General features: G+C 32.1%; 1 protein-coding gene and 1 long non-coding RNA gene across 2 annotated transcripts; both read right to left on the bottom strand.

The window, feature by feature from the left end:
* Positions 1 to 3235: 3235 nt before the first annotated feature.
* Positions 3236 to 6400, bottom strand: LOC111889294 (uncharacterized). The gene is made up of 7 exons (XM_023885431.3): positions 6016 to 6400; positions 5207 to 5719; positions 4998 to 5120; positions 4763 to 4918; positions 4543 to 4656; positions 4012 to 4448; positions 3236 to 3906 (listed from the first exon to the last, which is right to left on the bottom strand). Exons 1-7 carry the CDS (start codon positions 6386 to 6388, stop codon positions 3310 to 3312), a joined length of 2313 nt encoding a protein of 770 aa, XP_023741199.1. The 5' UTR covers positions 6389 to 6400; the 3' UTR covers positions 3236 to 3309.
* A 1883-nt stretch (positions 6401 to 8283) lies between these two features.
* LOC122194950 (uncharacterized) lies at positions 8284 to 9872 on the bottom strand. Its single transcript, XR_006184793.2, has 3 exons — positions 9545 to 9872; positions 9341 to 9434; positions 8284 to 8723 (listed from the first exon to the last, which is right to left on the bottom strand). It is a non-coding gene; the product is annotated as an uncharacterized LOC122194950 (long non-coding RNA).
* Between the last annotated feature and the right edge of the window lie 7691 nt (positions 9873 to 17563).

Raw genomic sequence — 17563 nt, forward strand, 5'->3', positions numbered from 1 at the left:
TGGAGAGATGAATGAAAAATGTGTGAAAGTGGTGAAAAATAAAGAAATTTATTGGTATTTATAGCAGTTAATGAATATTTTGAACTTTGAAATTTTGAAAAAAAAAACGGTTATATTTTGAAAAATAAAGTATTTTCACTACTAGAAAACAAGATATCAGCGACGGAAAATTCCGTCGCTAACTGTTAGCGACGGATTCAGCGGCAGATTAGTAAGGGATTAGCGATGTCACAAATTGCTCAAGGAACATCTGGATTCCATTGGTAATCTGCCGTTGATGTATGTCGTTAATCTGTCGCTGATGAGTTATATAGCTATATTTTCGGGAAAGCTCAGATAACAAATGGATTCCATCGCATTTATGTCGATGATTGTTGGTTATATCATTAGTTTTGATGTTCTAGTGCATAACCATAATTTACAAAATAAATAGAATATATATAATAAATTAAAACAAAACTCAACTAGTAAATTAAATATTAATGTTTGACTAGGAAAATGAATATTAATATTTGATTTCAAAGTATTGATACCAAATCACAATCAAAGTAACGAGACTAAATCTCAAAAATCAAACGTCGAAGTCTAAATCAATTTTAAGGTATTGAAACCATATTACAAAAATGAAGTGTAAAGGTGTAATTAGTTGGATAGGTTACTTCCTCCGGTGAATCAAGAGTAAAAGTGATTATAAATATTGAAAATTTCTTGTTTTTTGGCCTCCATTTTTAACGTTCACCCCTAAGGTCATCCATTATCCCTAACAAATACGACCAACAATAACCTAAAAGGAAAACAATTTGTAATAACATACTTTCACTAACCTCATCCTATATATATATATATATATATATATATATATATATATATATATATATATATATATATATATATATATATATATATATATATATATATATATATATATATATATATTGGTAGGAAGGTAAGAAGTTTTTTTTCTACATATTTTTTTTGCGAACAAACAAAATGAATCATTAGATGATTCATTTGTAAGATGATTCACAAGAAAAAATTCTCAAAAAAACATCTCGATGATTCATTTATACAATGATTTTGTTGTTATTCACTAAAATTGTTATAAAAGTGAATTTTTTCTTAATTTACTTAAAAACGAATCATAAAAATGTTTTTTTGGGAATTTTTTCTTGTGAATCATGTTACAAATGAATCATCTAGTGATTCATTTTTTTTGTTCGTCAAAAAAATATGTAGAAAAAAAAATTTCTTACCTTCCTAGCAAAAAAAATTTCTTACTGGATATATATATATATATATATATATATATATATATATATATATATATATATATATATATATATATATATATATATATATATATAAGATAATAAGAAAATAAACCATTAATTCATTAAGATAAACACTTGGTTGTTTGTAAAATGTTTTACATAAGTTTGAAAATTTGTTTTCATATTAGAGCATTGCACTTTGAGAGTAGAGTGATATAAATAGGTAGCATTTCAAATTATAATGTTTGTTTTGTATTTCTAATTATATGTGGGATTATGTGTGTATGTATTGGTCTAATAAAATCAATAATTGAAAGTAGCTTGCTATAAAAGAATAAAGTGCAAAGAAGCTACCAGTTATAACATTTCTGCCACCTGCACATATTTTGTGATAAACATAAAAATAATTAACTTATTTCTAAAAAGGGGGTAATATGGATATATTCTATAACAATGAGTAGCAGAACTATAGTCCTTACTCTCAAGCACTTCAATATATATAAAATTAAATGCAAATGTTATGTTATTAAGCCTTCTTTGTTTATATATGACCCTGAACCAACCAGACTTCAATCAACCCAAAAAATGGTAAAGAATAAAACTTACTCAGCCGCAGAGCAAGAATATAAGTTCATGAAATTGGTAAATAACGTAATATTACATGAAAACCTCACTTTTAGTAGAATATTGAATCCACATACAATTTTTTATGATTAATAAACGTAGAACCGAGGGAAAACTTGAGTTAGTGATGCTTACTTTGTGATTGATGCAAAGCAAAACATAAATTTGTCATTGAAAAAACCAATCTTGTGAACTTTGTGATATATAATAATATGAACAAATAAAAGGTAAAAAAAGATGATTTCTCATTGAAAATGAAGTCGGAGTCATGAACTTTGTGATATAAACAATTAAAGAAGGGTAAAAACGATGAGCACCATATTTAGAAAATGAAATTGAAATGTGTAAAAGTTACCATGTATTAAAGATCTTGCTTCCATTTGTCATCATTTCAAGATCATAATGAACATTCTAGAGTTTTACTTGCTACATGACAGCCCAAGAAACATCATATCTGAAAACTGGAGTCATAAGCTCGTGATCACTCTTTCTCACACTATCAAAGCATAATAATCATTTAAGCACAACTAATCTCTATAAGTATCGTGTAAATAGAACCAGAACCATACAAGAAAAACACATTTCCTAATCAAACTTCTTTGCTTGCACCAAACAAGCACGATGTTTAATATAGAGTTGTTTATTATAGAAATGTTTTCAGTGTGAATAAAAAAACTTCTTTTCTTGCACCAAACAAGTCAAAAATTTTGTTGAACATTACATTTGGAATGTAAACTTTAATTCGCCATTCATTTTGATGGGTTTTTTTTTCTTTGCCAGCGGTAAAGGATGGTAGCTTATCATATGAAGCGTAAGTTTGACCATGATTATATATCAAGAACACAAAAGAGCGACTATATAATGAACCTTAATTTTCAAGCAGATCTGGTTTCTAGTAAATATTTTTTTTCTAGGATAATGTTGTTGAAACTTTCTCGGAAATTCCTTGGAAATAAACTTCCTCCAAAATTCGTCGGAAATTAGTCGGAAATAAACTTCCTAGGAAAACCCTCGGTACTTCCGACAAAACTATTTCCTATAAAATGCGTCGGAACGTTCCTCGGAAATCACATACAAAACATTTCCTAGGAGGGTTTTACCTACGCACAAGATTTTCTTGGCATTTCCTCGGAAATGCGGTTTTCGTAGGAATTTCCAAGGAAAATGTCCCTCTGAAAAAGCGCTTTTTTAGTAGTGGAATTTGTCAATGCCCATTAATTCATTCCATTTATTTGAATTTTCATACCACCGTACAAACAACAAGTATTAATGACTTATTTACATTGGAGTAAACAAACACGACAATAACATGATAATAATCCATTCAATTACCTTATCCATTTCATTAGTTAATTCATTTCATTCCATCCAACCAAACACACTCTGACACTTAATAAATTCTCATCCTGAACAATTAGTTTGGAATGCCAAAGATGTTTACATAAGTCGACCGACAGAGATCTAATATGAGGGGGATTTGAAGTTTACCAAAAGTTGCAATCGGGACCGAAGATAATACACAAATTGGAGCAAGCATCCATGGTCTTTTATGACAAAAGACAAGGAACAACGTTGCCCCAAAGGCCACCATCATGGCAGTTGTAGATAGCATCAACGCACAAAGACCAATCATCAGTCGTCTTGGCAAAATGACTAGAAAATCTCTCTCATCAAAACTTCCTGTGAGGATCGACAAGAACATCAGTAATGCTGTGCTGGATGCAAATAGTGAGATTGCATCTGTTATTGCAAATATCGTGAAAGCAATTTCTTTTGTAAACACAGGGATGCCTGTTTCTTGATTGCTTCCACCTGGTACTGTAATGGCTGCCGCAAACACAATTGTGGTAATTAGTGCTGCAGTGATGCTGCATGATTCTGCTACCGCTTTCATCCACTTTTCTGCTTCCTTCACCATATTTTCGTGCTCCCTTCTGAACACCTTATCTGGTGTCTCTTTGAAAGTGTTCTCTTTTGTAGTGCAAGTGGGTAACACGAGCTTCTCCACTTCCTGTAAAATAAATTTAACCCATTATTTTTGCTACTATATATATCAAACAAAAAATATATTACTTCCCTAGCTACAATAATGGTTAAGAATTGACTTTCGACGTACCTGGCGCCAGTGAAGCTCTCTCTGTAGTTGTAATGCTGGGCCTTTTCTTTGTCTGAGTTTCTGCAAAGGAGGTAATCTTCCAACCAAGTGCAACATATTGTTCTTAGAAGAATCTTCGATCATTCTGTAAACACTCTTACGCTCCCCAATGGTATGGATAAGGTTGTAGACTTTTTCTGAACGGTGGATAACTGCTAACTGTATAACGTCATACCCATTCTCATCTTTATATCGAATTGCTTCAGGGGATCTCATTAAAATTTCATCAACAACCTCATAAATATCTTGACATGCAGCCTCAAGAATTGGTCTGATGTAAAAGTTCCGAGGATAAACATCAAATTCCAACTTCTCTATTTCATCACATACCAAGTTTAGAACTTCTTTTGCTTCTTTCTGTTCCTTCATTTTCTTCTCGATATTATTAATGCGTGGAACTGAGTGTTGGAAAATAATTGGTTCAAAACAGTCATCAAATTTATATTGTATAGAAGTTAATTATAGTTTAAACATGAGTCATGCATTATATACCTACTCTTGTTGCAACCTTCCAGAAGAGGAAATAAAACATAATGAATGGAAAATAAAGCATCAATATGAGTAGGCGAATCATGAAATAAATCCAAGCAAGCACCGCTAATGGACCTGCATAAGCAGAAAACTTTCATTTGTAAAATAGGTTATATTTTGTGATGTCAATTATGTGATTAATTCTGGGGTTGTATTAACAGGTTATATGTCAATATCTCACCTTTCAATGTGAAGTATTGTAGCAGTCGTATGGTACCAATGATCAGGTCGTCAGGTATATCTTCCATTAAAGACATCATGCCTTCGTAGTAGTCTACTAATATTTTAAACGAGTCCTTGGCTCTCTTGACTATCCTTTCACAGATATCACCCATACCTGAAAGGAAAAAATCATAATAAAAATTAAAAGAATAACAAACAGATTATAGTATATCTCTAGTATATTAGAAACTTACTTGGATAAATAAGTGTTTCCCAGTAATCCAGCCCAATTGGGAAAGTTTTAGCTATTGCTAGAAGTACATCATCAGATTGCACAGCACAATCTGGTGAACTTTTGACTAACTCTGTTGCTAAATCTGCAAGCATATTGGAAAAACTGTGAATATTTAAAGCAGTAAATCTTTGGATCATCGTATTTCTATAGTATATATTGTGTACGCACCATATTTTTTTGCAGAAACAGCATTAACAAGAAGGTTAACGCCTTGGTTTACAACAGAATTCGCTAAAGGAAAAGTCATTTTCTTTCCTTTTATATCATCGAAGATAGCTTTCAACAAACAATCAATGGTGTCAAGATGCATATTTTGAAAAGCTTTATGCAAAGGTGTTTCACATTTAGTGTTTTCAATTTCCAACAAACTTCTGTCTTTTTTAATCAAGAGCGTTGCTGCTTCTGTGTTGCCAACGATTGCTGCAATGTGAAGGGCAGTGCTTCCATATACATTTACAATATTAGGTAATTGTCCGGGTTCTATTAAAGATAATATTTCATTGACCAGAATGTTACGACCTATTCCAACAGCTATATGAAGCACTGTGTTCCCATCACTGTTTATTGCCTCTGTGGCTGCGGCTTTATCTTCTTTTAGTTTGGATTTTACTTCCTGCCATTTCCCTTTCAATATAGCCTTAAGCATTAACGACTCCTTGTTGCGTGTGATCTTGATTTGGCCTTAAGCATTAACGACTCCTTAAGCATATATATATATATATATATATATATATATATATATATATATATATATATATATATATATATATATATATATATATATATATATATATATATATATATATATATATATATATATGTGTGCGCATCAAATTGTTCGTCATGTGGAAATTGTAATTTTAATAGTCTACCACACGTGAGACAGGCAATCATGAGTATAAAACTTATAAGTGCATATGAAGCAGTGTTGATTGTTAGAATGTTGCAATATTGAGTTTGGAATAACAAGAGAATACCTGTTTGAGGAATCATTATAGCCGGACAGTAGATAGATCCTAGTTTGTCCCAAACTGCTTTAGCTGATTCAAGTTCGACAACATTGTCAAGTAGCTCTTCACTAATCGAACCAAAAATCCAACCCTTGACAAGTCCGTCAAATCGGGTAATGAGGTCTGGGGTAATTGGTTCACATACAATGCCAAGCAGATTGTAACTCTTCAGGAGGCACCCTATCTGCTTCTCCCATAGACGGTAGTTTCGTTCACTGGAAAGCTTCACAGAAACAAAGTTAGAAACATTTGCATGAAATGGATCTGGGTATAATGAGGAGGCGTCAGAAGAAGAAGAAGAAGAAGAAGATGATGGGTTTGATGGGAATGCCATTCGCATGGAGAAGAGATATGTGTGGGTTAATTGCATGTTGATGAGCTTCTTCATGGTTTATATATAGGGCAGGGTTAAATATTATATTCGATGCGTGCATCAACTAGTATCGGCTTTATCTTTTGTCCATTTACTTTCTTTTAGCGAAACATATTCCCACACAGATTAGGGGCGTTACTAATCTATACGATTTGTTTATTTTTTTTAATGGCAGTATTTATTGAAAAGAATAAAGCCAGCAGGGAATTGGAGACAGAGTACAAAGTTTAGCCCGTGTACACCACTCTATATTTAACTAATCCTGGAAACTAATCGCTATTCAGCACTAATATTATACCTAACACACCAAGATAGAGAACAACTAAAAGTGTAAAGGAATTGAGGGACATCACATGTCATTTCATAACACCAAGATCCGTTTGATATATTCCATAGTACTTGCATGCATGCATTGCGTGCTCTCCGCTTTATCTTTACTCACTTATTACTCTTTCTTTTTGCTACCGATATTCCAACACTGAGAGGTCTTTAAATAATTCGAACTTGAAAAACTTCGAGTATTCAATTTTAAATCTAAAAAAAAATAATAATAAAAAAATTAAAAAAAAAAACTATAATATTAATAATAACATAACTAATAATACACTTCATCAAAACCGATTAATATTTAACTATCAACAATTACTCATGACCACCACATATGCCATATAGAAAACCAATTTCATCTAAAGTTTCTCTTAAGTGACAAAGTAAATGAAACTTCGAGCGACCAATATGCCCTATAAACTAGCTATTTAGTAACCAATTCAGATCATTAGTGAAATTGGATTAACATTCAATTATACTAACGTTGAAAACTAACTAGCACTACTAGACACCACTAGAAAACAAGGTCAATACCTACACCACAATCCGTATTCGGTGGTATAATGCGATACCTACATAACTTCTACGGAAAAAAGCCTGTAGCATAAATGCTCATGGGTAAATTATACCTACAGATTAGTTACGGATACACCTCAAAAAAATATTACTAGTGTATTTTTTTTCGGATTTTTTTTATTGTGTTCTACACGATTTTTTTTTGTCGGCGATATACCTTTGCTTTAATCCTGAATCCACCACTAAGTGTAAGGATAAAAATGATAACCGTAAATATGAGAGGACCCAAATGACATACATATGCACACTTTTTCCACGCCACTACATAACCCCCACCAGCCCAATCCTAGTATTGACAAGATTCATTAGAATAAAGTAATTATTAAAAAAAGATACTAGGAGTAGGATAGTTGCGGTTTAAAAAAAAAATTCGGTACTTTATTCATCTTTAATGCTCTTATCTGTGTAGGAATATCTTCTGACAAACACAACGTGAGTGTAAAAAGATAAAGCGGAGACTAAACAATGAAAGTATCGAATACAATATAAACCTGTAGGTAAAACAGATTACCTACGGATTGGCTACAGAAACACCTCTGTAGGAATATAGCTCGTTGGTAATTGGTTGTGACGGATTGCCTACGGAATTTCTTACAGACTGCCTACAGAATTTCTTACAGACTGCCTACGGAAATTTCTGATGGTAACTTACCTACAGATTGCCTACAGCTACATTTACCTACGGCTTACCTACATATCCATTTTTACTACAGATTACCTACATAATTATCATCTACGGATTACCTACAGAATTATTACCTATTGATTCCCTACGGAATCATTTTCTACAGATTGCCTACGAAATATTTTACTACAGATTGCATACGACTTTTCCAATTTGCTGTGACATATTTATCTATCAAAAATCTGTCACTAAAAGGATTTTATTAAAAAAAATTGAAATAATTGTACTAAAATCCCATATTTTTTTGCCCAAAATACAAGAAAAGCTCAATACATTAGACCTAAATTTATATTCTTATTCAACCACAAAAAATAACACTCATTATAAGGAAAATTGTCAAATACATTACAAATGTTTAACAAAAACATATCGCTAAGAACTATTTATCGGATTATAAAGTGGTTTGTTCAAATGTCTCAAAATGGCCGCCATTTTCTTGTAATTGTGTTTGTCGCACATCCATTTCAGATTGTCTTTCATGCAACTGCAAATCAAATTGAGTGCTTCCGCACCACAATCGACACAACAAGAATAACCCATACATATATTGGTAAAAAGGTGAATCATTGTTTTATTAAGGATGTTAGTTGCATAAATTGGCGAAAACATAAAACATGGTTTTTTAAATTAACTAAAAATATAAGTGAAACATAATTGAATATATACCTTTGCAGACACTTCAAATTATTTTTGATAAATTTGATTTTTTGGATTCTGCAACATGAAATAAATAATTTATTACACTGCTAACACCAAATAGAAAAATATACATACATACATGATGTGTTGGCATCATTATACAAGCATATGATAGTTTAAAAGCAAATGAAGCTAACAAGATATGCCTAGTGATCGTTTATGTTCCGTGATGAAATTGAATCTTTTACAATTAACATGCTTAAAATAGAAAATAGTTTAATAGCTTTGACAACTTCACATTTTTAAAAGAGTGAACACAATTTATCAGCATAAGTTCCTAACATTTAACATAGAAGGAGAACTAAAATTGCCAACAATAGCTTAACATCTTAACACTTTGTCTAATAACATTGTTTTGAACTAAATAAATAGTTAAAACATAAACAAACACCCAACTCTTGTTGTTGACAGTAAACACCCATTAAGGTTGAACAACACACAACCAAGGTTTAAAAAACTGAAAAAAAAATGTTTCAATCACATTGAAATATGTATAAATCGAACCTTGAGACAAACAATTTTGACTAATCGACACATTGACCACAAATCAAACATATCTTAACAGTTAACAGGGGAAGAAAAGTACAGAACTACCAACGAATATGCCGAGGACTGATTCGTGAGGTACTAACCTTCGCAAATGACGAGGAGTGTCGGAGGTACTCTGGAGAAGCAGACGACGTCGGAGGAGAAGGAGCCGACTCTGAATCGATTAACACCATATCCCTAAACATTAATTTTAGGGCTATTAGAAGGTGAATAGGACAATTATAATTACAAAGGGTGTACATCAGGACATCAAAATACATATTGATTTCTGGAGAAGATAAACTTACCGGGGAGGAAGACGCGGGTGGAAAAGGGGAGGCTAATGATGGATGAGGGTGGCGCTGGAGGTGGTGGTGTGGGAGGAACCGACGAGAGAGACATGAACCGTTATCGTTTTTCCCTTTACCTACTCCAGCAAATCGAACTTGAAGGGGAAGGGGGTGAGAAGCACGCACCTGGACCTGGTGATCGATTTATGGAAGAGCTCTCATTCCCGGTTTTCTTTGATGGATTTTCATATTATTTTTTTTTTCCGATTTAACGCCTGCAAATTGGATTCTACCAAAGGGAAATGAGGTCAAATGGGGATAAATGAAACTTGGTTGGAGGCAACTGAAAAAATCAAAAGCAGCTTATATTTGGATGAAGCGTGACGTTTGATTTTTTTGGATCCGTAGGTATTTAGTTTGAAATTACCTACGGATATATGATGGAATCGAAAAATAATTAAAATTTTGATTATTTTAAAAGTTTGTTATTATTATTATTATTATTATTATTAAACATACTGTAACAATCCGTTTTTAAAAATAAATAATAAACCCTACAACCCGAGACGTATTTTTTAAGTAATGTATTTTAACCCTAAGTCGTACTAATTACAGTGTGCACACATTAGGGTGTTAAAAGCTACATTTTATTATCGAGGGTTAAATGGTAACTGTTGGACTTAATTTGTATGGATTTATTAAAGTTGGGGGCAGATTGGTAATTTTTGGACTTAATATGAAAGGATTTTTGGGGGCATGGGCTAAAGGTTAAATTTTGGATTTAAACTGGAAAAATTTTGTAAGGAGGGGTTGATTTTGGAATTAAGGACAAAAGTTTGAAATGAGACACAAGATTAATCCCGTATCCCTTTTCCTTCTCATTTGGAAGATTGCAAACCCTAACCATACTCTTATGATAGCCGCATTCATGACCTTCCAGCCGTCACCACTCTTCTACTCGTCTTTCCGATCAGACAAGCCGCCAAGCGGCCACCTCGCCATCGAAGCGCCACCACCCCATGCCTTGCTGTCGGATGTCGGATGTTGTGGGCAACTGGAGAACCGCCGAGGGGGTTCGAAGCGGTGTTCGTCGTGAGTGGGTCATAAGCCACCGAAAACTTACCCTAAGTCCACCCGCAACCCACTTTTCTTCTCTTTCTCATTATTTTTTGAGGATACGACGTAAGAGACATCACCACTATCGTCGGCGGCCATGGAGCCGCTATTTGCGTCTTTTTGGGCGACGTTTTCCACTTAGGTGGTGGTTGTATGGTTGTATATTCGAGTGTACATGTTGATTGTTGCATTCATGGGGACTATACGTGTGTTATTTGTCTTGAAACCTACCGCCACCACCATGTGGTGGTGGCTTCTACCGCCTGGGTGGCTGTATGTGTGTCGCTTGGTGTGTGTGTGTGTGAGTATGTTTCCTTTATGTTGGGTTGTTGATTAGGTGATTTGGCCAAAGAATAGTCAAGGAAAACCACCACCACCACCGTGAGGTGGTGGCTGCCGCCGTGAGCCGCCATCATATATCCTATAATCATACATACATCCATGTGCACCATTGAATACATGCACATACACAAAAATGATTAAACATGAAATGAGTACTGGGTTTGATTTTGTACATGGATGTATGTATGTTTATATGATGTATAACTTTATGAAAACAAACTAATCAATGTTTAATAATGTTGTAGAAAAAATAAAGCGAAAAAAACGACATTTAACCCTTCGAAAATGAAAAATAAAAAATCATCCGTAGGTAATTGCCTACGGATTATCTACAGATTGTTTTTTGTATTTTTCATTTTCGAAAGGTTAAATGTCGTTTTTTTCGCTTCATTTTTTTTCACAACATTTTTATACATTGATTACTTTGTTTTCACCAAATTATACATCATATAAACATACATACATCCATGTGCACAATTGTATACATACACATACACGAAAATGATTAAACTTGAAATTAGTACGAGGGTTTGATTGTGTACATGGATATATGTATGTTTATATGATGTATAACTTTGTGAAAACAAACTAATCAATGTATAACAATGTTGTAGAAAAAATAAAGCGAAAAAAAGGACATTTAACCCTTTCGAAAATGAAAAATACAAAATCATTCGTAGGTAAGCGGCAAACAATTACCTACGGATTACCTACCGATTTTGTAACTGTAGATAATCTGTAGGAATTTAACTACAGATTGCCTACGGAATACTAAATCCGTAGGTAATTTCCTATGGATTACCTATAGATTTTTTTTTGTATTTTTCATTTTCGAAGGGTTAAATGTCGTTTTTTTCGCTTCATTTTTTCACAACATTTTATACATTGATTACATTGTTTTCACCAAATTATACATCATATAAACATACATACATCCATGTGCACCATTGTATACATACACATACACGAAAATGATTAAACTTGAAATGAGTACGAGGGTTTGATTGTGTACATGGATGTATGTATGTTTATATGATGTATAACTTTTTGAAAACAAACTAAACAATTTATAATAATGTTGTAGAAAAAATAATGTGAAAAAAAACGACATTTAACCCTTCGAAAATGAAAAATACAAGAACATCCGTAGGTAAACCGTACGCAATTACCTACAAAATTTTGTATTCCGTAGGTAATTGCCTACGGATTACCTACATTTTTTTTTTTGTATTTTTCCTTTTCGAAGGATTAAATGTTGTTTTTTTTCATTTTTTTCACAATATTTTTATACATTGATTACTTTGTATTCACCAAAGTATACATCATATAAATATACATATATCCATGTGCACCATTGTATACATACACATACATAAAAATGATTAAACTTGAAATAAGTACCAGGGTTTGATTGTGTACATGGATGTATGTACGTTTATATGATGTATAACTTTGTGAAAACAATCTAATCAATGTATAATAATTTTGTAAAAAATAAAGCAAAAAAAAAACGACATTTAACCAATCAAAAATGAACAATACAAAAAATTTTGTAGGTAATCCATAGGCAATACCTACAGATTACCTATGGATTTTGTATTCCATAGGTTATCGGTTGGTATTTAACTACAGGTTACATACGGAATACAAATTCTATAGGTAATCCATAGGTAATTACCTACAACTTACCTACAGATGATTTTGTGTTTTTCGTTTTTGAATGATCAAATGTCATTTTTTCGCTTCATTTTTTCATAACATTTTTATACATTAATTACATTGTTTTCACCAAGTTATAAATCATATAAACATAAATACATGCATGTGCACGATTTTATACATACACATACACAAAAATGATTAAACTTAAAACGAGTAATGGGTTCCGGCAGTGTACTTGGAATTATGTATCTTGATATGATGTATAACTTGGAGAAAACAAAGTAATCAATGTATAATAATGTTGTGAAGAAATTGAAGCCTAAAAAAAAGACATCTGATCCTTGGAAAATGAAAAATACAAAAAAAAAAAATCTGTAGATAATCTATAGGTAATTAATTACTGCTTCATACATATGTTTTTTTATTTTTCATTTTCAAATGATTGAATGTCGTTTTTTTCACTTTATTTTTTCACAACATTGTTATATATTGATTATTTTGTTTTCACCAAGTTATAATTTATATATATATATATATATATATATATATATATATATATATATATATATATATATATATATATATATATATATATGTCTATTTCTCATTATAATAATGAATTAATGAATAATACTAATAAAAAAAAGAGAAATGAAAATAGTTTACTATGAATAATTAAAAAGTTCCACTGTTTTTCACGTCTATAGGTTATATGTAGTTAATTGCCTACAAAATTCCTACAACACTTTTAAGTCGATTAAAAAATTGGGGTATTTCAATTTTCCATCGCTATGTCGTAGGTAAATTCCTACGAAATAACTACATCATACTAATTTGGAATTTATAGTATTATTATTTGTAGGTATGGTGTAGGTGATTAACAACGGATTACCTACAGAAATTATTTTAGTCACTAATATGTAGGTAGTTTGTAGGTGATTTAGGGAAAATATTTTAGTGGCTATGTCGTAGGCATTTCGTATGTAATTACCAACAAATTTTATTCCATAGGTAATTTTTGTAGGTAAATAAGAATTTTCTAGTAGTGTCCACATGCTTTAGCACAAATACCTGAAGACCTAAAGCACTTATATGCATCAAATACTAATGTTTTTAATTTTGTTTCTGTGAAGCTTTCCGGCAACAACAATTACCATCTTTGGAAGACACATATGTTTTCCCTCATGGACACTTACAATTTGTATGGCATTGTAGATGCAAAATTTACTCGTCCAAGAGGTTTGAACCTAGAGATGGAGAAACAATATAATATACTTGTCAAATGTTCGATCTTGGCTTCAATTAAGGAATAGCTCCTTGACATTGTTGTTGATCTTGATTCGGCCGAAGAAGTGTGAGAGATACTGATATCGTTGTATGATTCAACCATTCTAAGTTCTCAGACAACTTCTGGTACCTTTTGATATATCTGCTAATCAAACCTAATAATTATCACTGCATGTTCATAGAGATTATCTAACAATAAAAGATCATCACAGTTGACCTAGTATTCAATGGCTACCCCCAACTTTTGTTGTCCATTGTATTTGTTGGAATAGACAAACTCTATACATATCGATGTCTCTCCTTTCACCTCAAGGGCTCTTATAGTCTTATGGTGAGAAAATCTCAACATATATAATGCTTTGACAAAACTGCAAAAATAGTCCCTATGATGTGCATTTTTTCTGAGGTTAAACCTCGATTTCTTTGGTTTCATGGTCTTTCTGGTTTTTGTTCTCTCCGAAAATTAAAATGACTATTATACCCTTTTATTTTTATTTGTACATTTTTAGTATTTGCTTTAATAAGTTTATAACTAAATACATAAAAAAAGGTCTCTCTCTCTCTCTCTCTCTCTCTCTCTCTCTCTCTCTCTCTCTCTCTCTCTCTCTCTCTCTCTCTCTCTCTCTCTCTCTCTCTCTCTCTCTCTCTCAACAAACAAACGCTTACCATCATCAATCTTCCTTAAAGCTTTTCTAGTGTATGGGTCTAAAAATTAAAAGAAATTTGACCTCAAATTGTAAGTACGTTAACCAAATTGTATTGGTAGAGCATAAAAAATGTAAAATGAATGGGTTTTGGATGACCTCCGATGGTATAGTCAAAGCAAGATTATGCCATCGATTCAAAGCAAGGACGGGAAAGCACAAGGCAGCCTTCTTAATCTCAATCAATAGATAGGTTTGCACTATACATTCAATGTGAGAGAGAGAGAGAGGTCCCCTTTTATATTTTTAGTTATTAAATTATTAAAACAAATATTAAAAATATTAAAAATAAAAGTAAAAGGATATAATAGTCAATTTAATTTTCAGAGCAACCAAAACCACATACAAACTAGGCAAAAATGATCATGAAACCAAAAAGGGCGTATTTGAACTAAAAAGCAGAAAAAATGAACAATTTTTGTAGTTTTGTCTAATACCTTTATAAACAGGTCATTTTTGGCGCAACCATATATGTTATCGTTTGCATAAATATACATACAAAAAATACGTACATACATATCTATATGTTAATATACAGATGTTAATTTATTGGACCTTTTCTTCTGTTTTACAGCAATATTTACTGGAATGATAGCCAGAAAAAGCATTTCAAGTAAGTTATCATGCTACGGAGAGACATTACATTAATCGATCTAAGAAACATGCCTACATGTTTCTTTTAATTTAGTTACCAATTGTATGTGTAAAATGTTTATTTATCACCATCCATATATATAAAAACCGTTATGGTCACATAGCCATTTAAATGAAATTTCAAAAGTGGATTCAGCTCAATCGAATCAGGAAGCAGAAACAAATCGAAGAGAATTCATCAGAAGAGAATTGCATAATTTTAACTGAAGAACCAGACACAAAATAGATCATTTGCAACAGGGAGTTGCGTCAAGCTATTGCCAAAGGAAATTGGAGTGAAGTAGCCAGCTTAATGGGTGCTACTGAAAGTTGGAAAATAATTGGTTCCAAACAATCATCAAACGTATATTATATACAAGTTAATTATAGTTTAAAAGCAACTGATATAAACTGAGTCATTTACCTACTCTTGTTGCAACCATCCAGAAGAGGAAATAAAACATACATAATGGAAAATAAAGCATCAATATGAGTAGGACAATCATGGAATAAATCCATGAAAGCATGGCTAATGGACTTGCATAAGCAGAAAACTTTCATTTGTAAAATAGGTTATATTTTGTAATGTCAGTTATATGACGAATTCAAGGGTTGTTGGGTTGTACTAACAGGTTATATATATATATATATATATATATATATATATATATATATATATATATATATATATATATATATATATATATATATATATATATATATATATATATATATTACCTTATAATGTGAAGTATACTAATATTCACTACTACATAAGTGATTTAATAATGTGAACCATTCTTTATTTTTGAGGCGTTTGATGGTAAAAACCGTCTTATTAAATGTATAGAGCATTAAATAGTCCATGAACCGTTTTAAAAAAACACCATATAAATTTCCAGAAGCTTTTGTTAAGGCGGTTAACAACGAATAGCATCAAAAAAGAATTTAGTGCTACTTCATGTAAAAACATCATTAAATACGGATTTTTTGATGGTGTTTTTATAAACGAGCATCATTAAATCTTTATCTTTTGATGCTATATTTTGAAAAACGCATCAAATGAAAACGCTATGATTTTTTAGTGCTGCTTCATGTAAAAGCATCATTAAATAAGGATTTTTTGATGTTCTTTTTAATTAAATAACATCATTAAATCTTTATCTCTTTCCCTCTAAAATTTTCGTTGTAGCTTTCTAAAAGCCCTCCATAGCCGCCATCAAATTCCATACAAATCGCTTCAGTAAAACCTAAAACCGCCCAAAATCATCTCTTTCCCTCTAAAATTTTCGTTTTAGCTTTCTAATATTTTCATTGCGCGCCAGCTTTTCTCTAACTAAAATGTTAAATGACCCGGTTTAGAATAGGAAATCGGGCTTTATGCTCGAATAAATAACCCAGTTCCCTTTTTTACAATCGAGTCCTAAAAAAATAACACCCATTTCAGCAGATTTCCCACTATGGCGGTCGAAATATACTAATCTCCCCCCAAACCTAAGTTCCTCTCGCCTTCAAAAAAATTCTAATATCCCTCCGACCTAGGTTTCCCTCCCACTGAAAAATTTTGTGATTGAAATCTAACCGACCCCTCATAAATCTATGGCTTCATCAACCATTCATATTCCTAAACGTTACTGGTTATCTCTATTTCGAATCTGATGAAACCACTAAATCCTCTGCTTCTTCATAAACCAGAATTTACTCCTAAGAATTCATCGTCATCTCTTTTACTTCGACTAAACTTCTCCTTAGTGCAAAACCTTAAATATGTCCATCCTTGTAGCAGTAGATTTCAGGGCGCCAGGATTCAGTCTCAAAATGAACGCAATCAAGTATGTCCTACACCTTCTGCATCAACTTCTTCCAACTATAGTATTTTTCCCTAAAAAAGGCTATGGAAGGTACGCAATATTGATCACATTAACTATTCAATTAAAGAGCATTATTCAATTTGGTGATTTTTTTCGATTTCATCAAGTATAGTTGAAATAATCATCTTTTGTGTTGTTTTTCTTTTATTTAAACCGGGATTTCTATGACTTTTCAAGGAGGATCGATAGATATAAGAAAAGTGATTCAACATGAAGATTATATTAGAGGATGTGGAACATATTTACAATTAGGAAGCAGAAGTAAAGAAGGAAATGATGATGGGAAGAGAGATGCTAGCAATGAAGAGAGGAGGTGTTTGATCAAGAAAATTAGTGCATATCTGAGCATGGTTTACTAGAACATCTTGCAAGAAAGAAACATCAAGCCAAAGTGGCATATTTGACAACCGGAAACTCTGTCA

Source organism: Lactuca sativa, chromosome 7, assembly GCF_002870075.4.
Source record: "Lactuca sativa cultivar Salinas chromosome 7, Lsat_Salinas_v11, whole genome shotgun sequence".
Classification (NCBI taxonomy): Eukaryota; Viridiplantae; Streptophyta; class Magnoliopsida; order Asterales; family Asteraceae; genus Lactuca; species Lactuca sativa.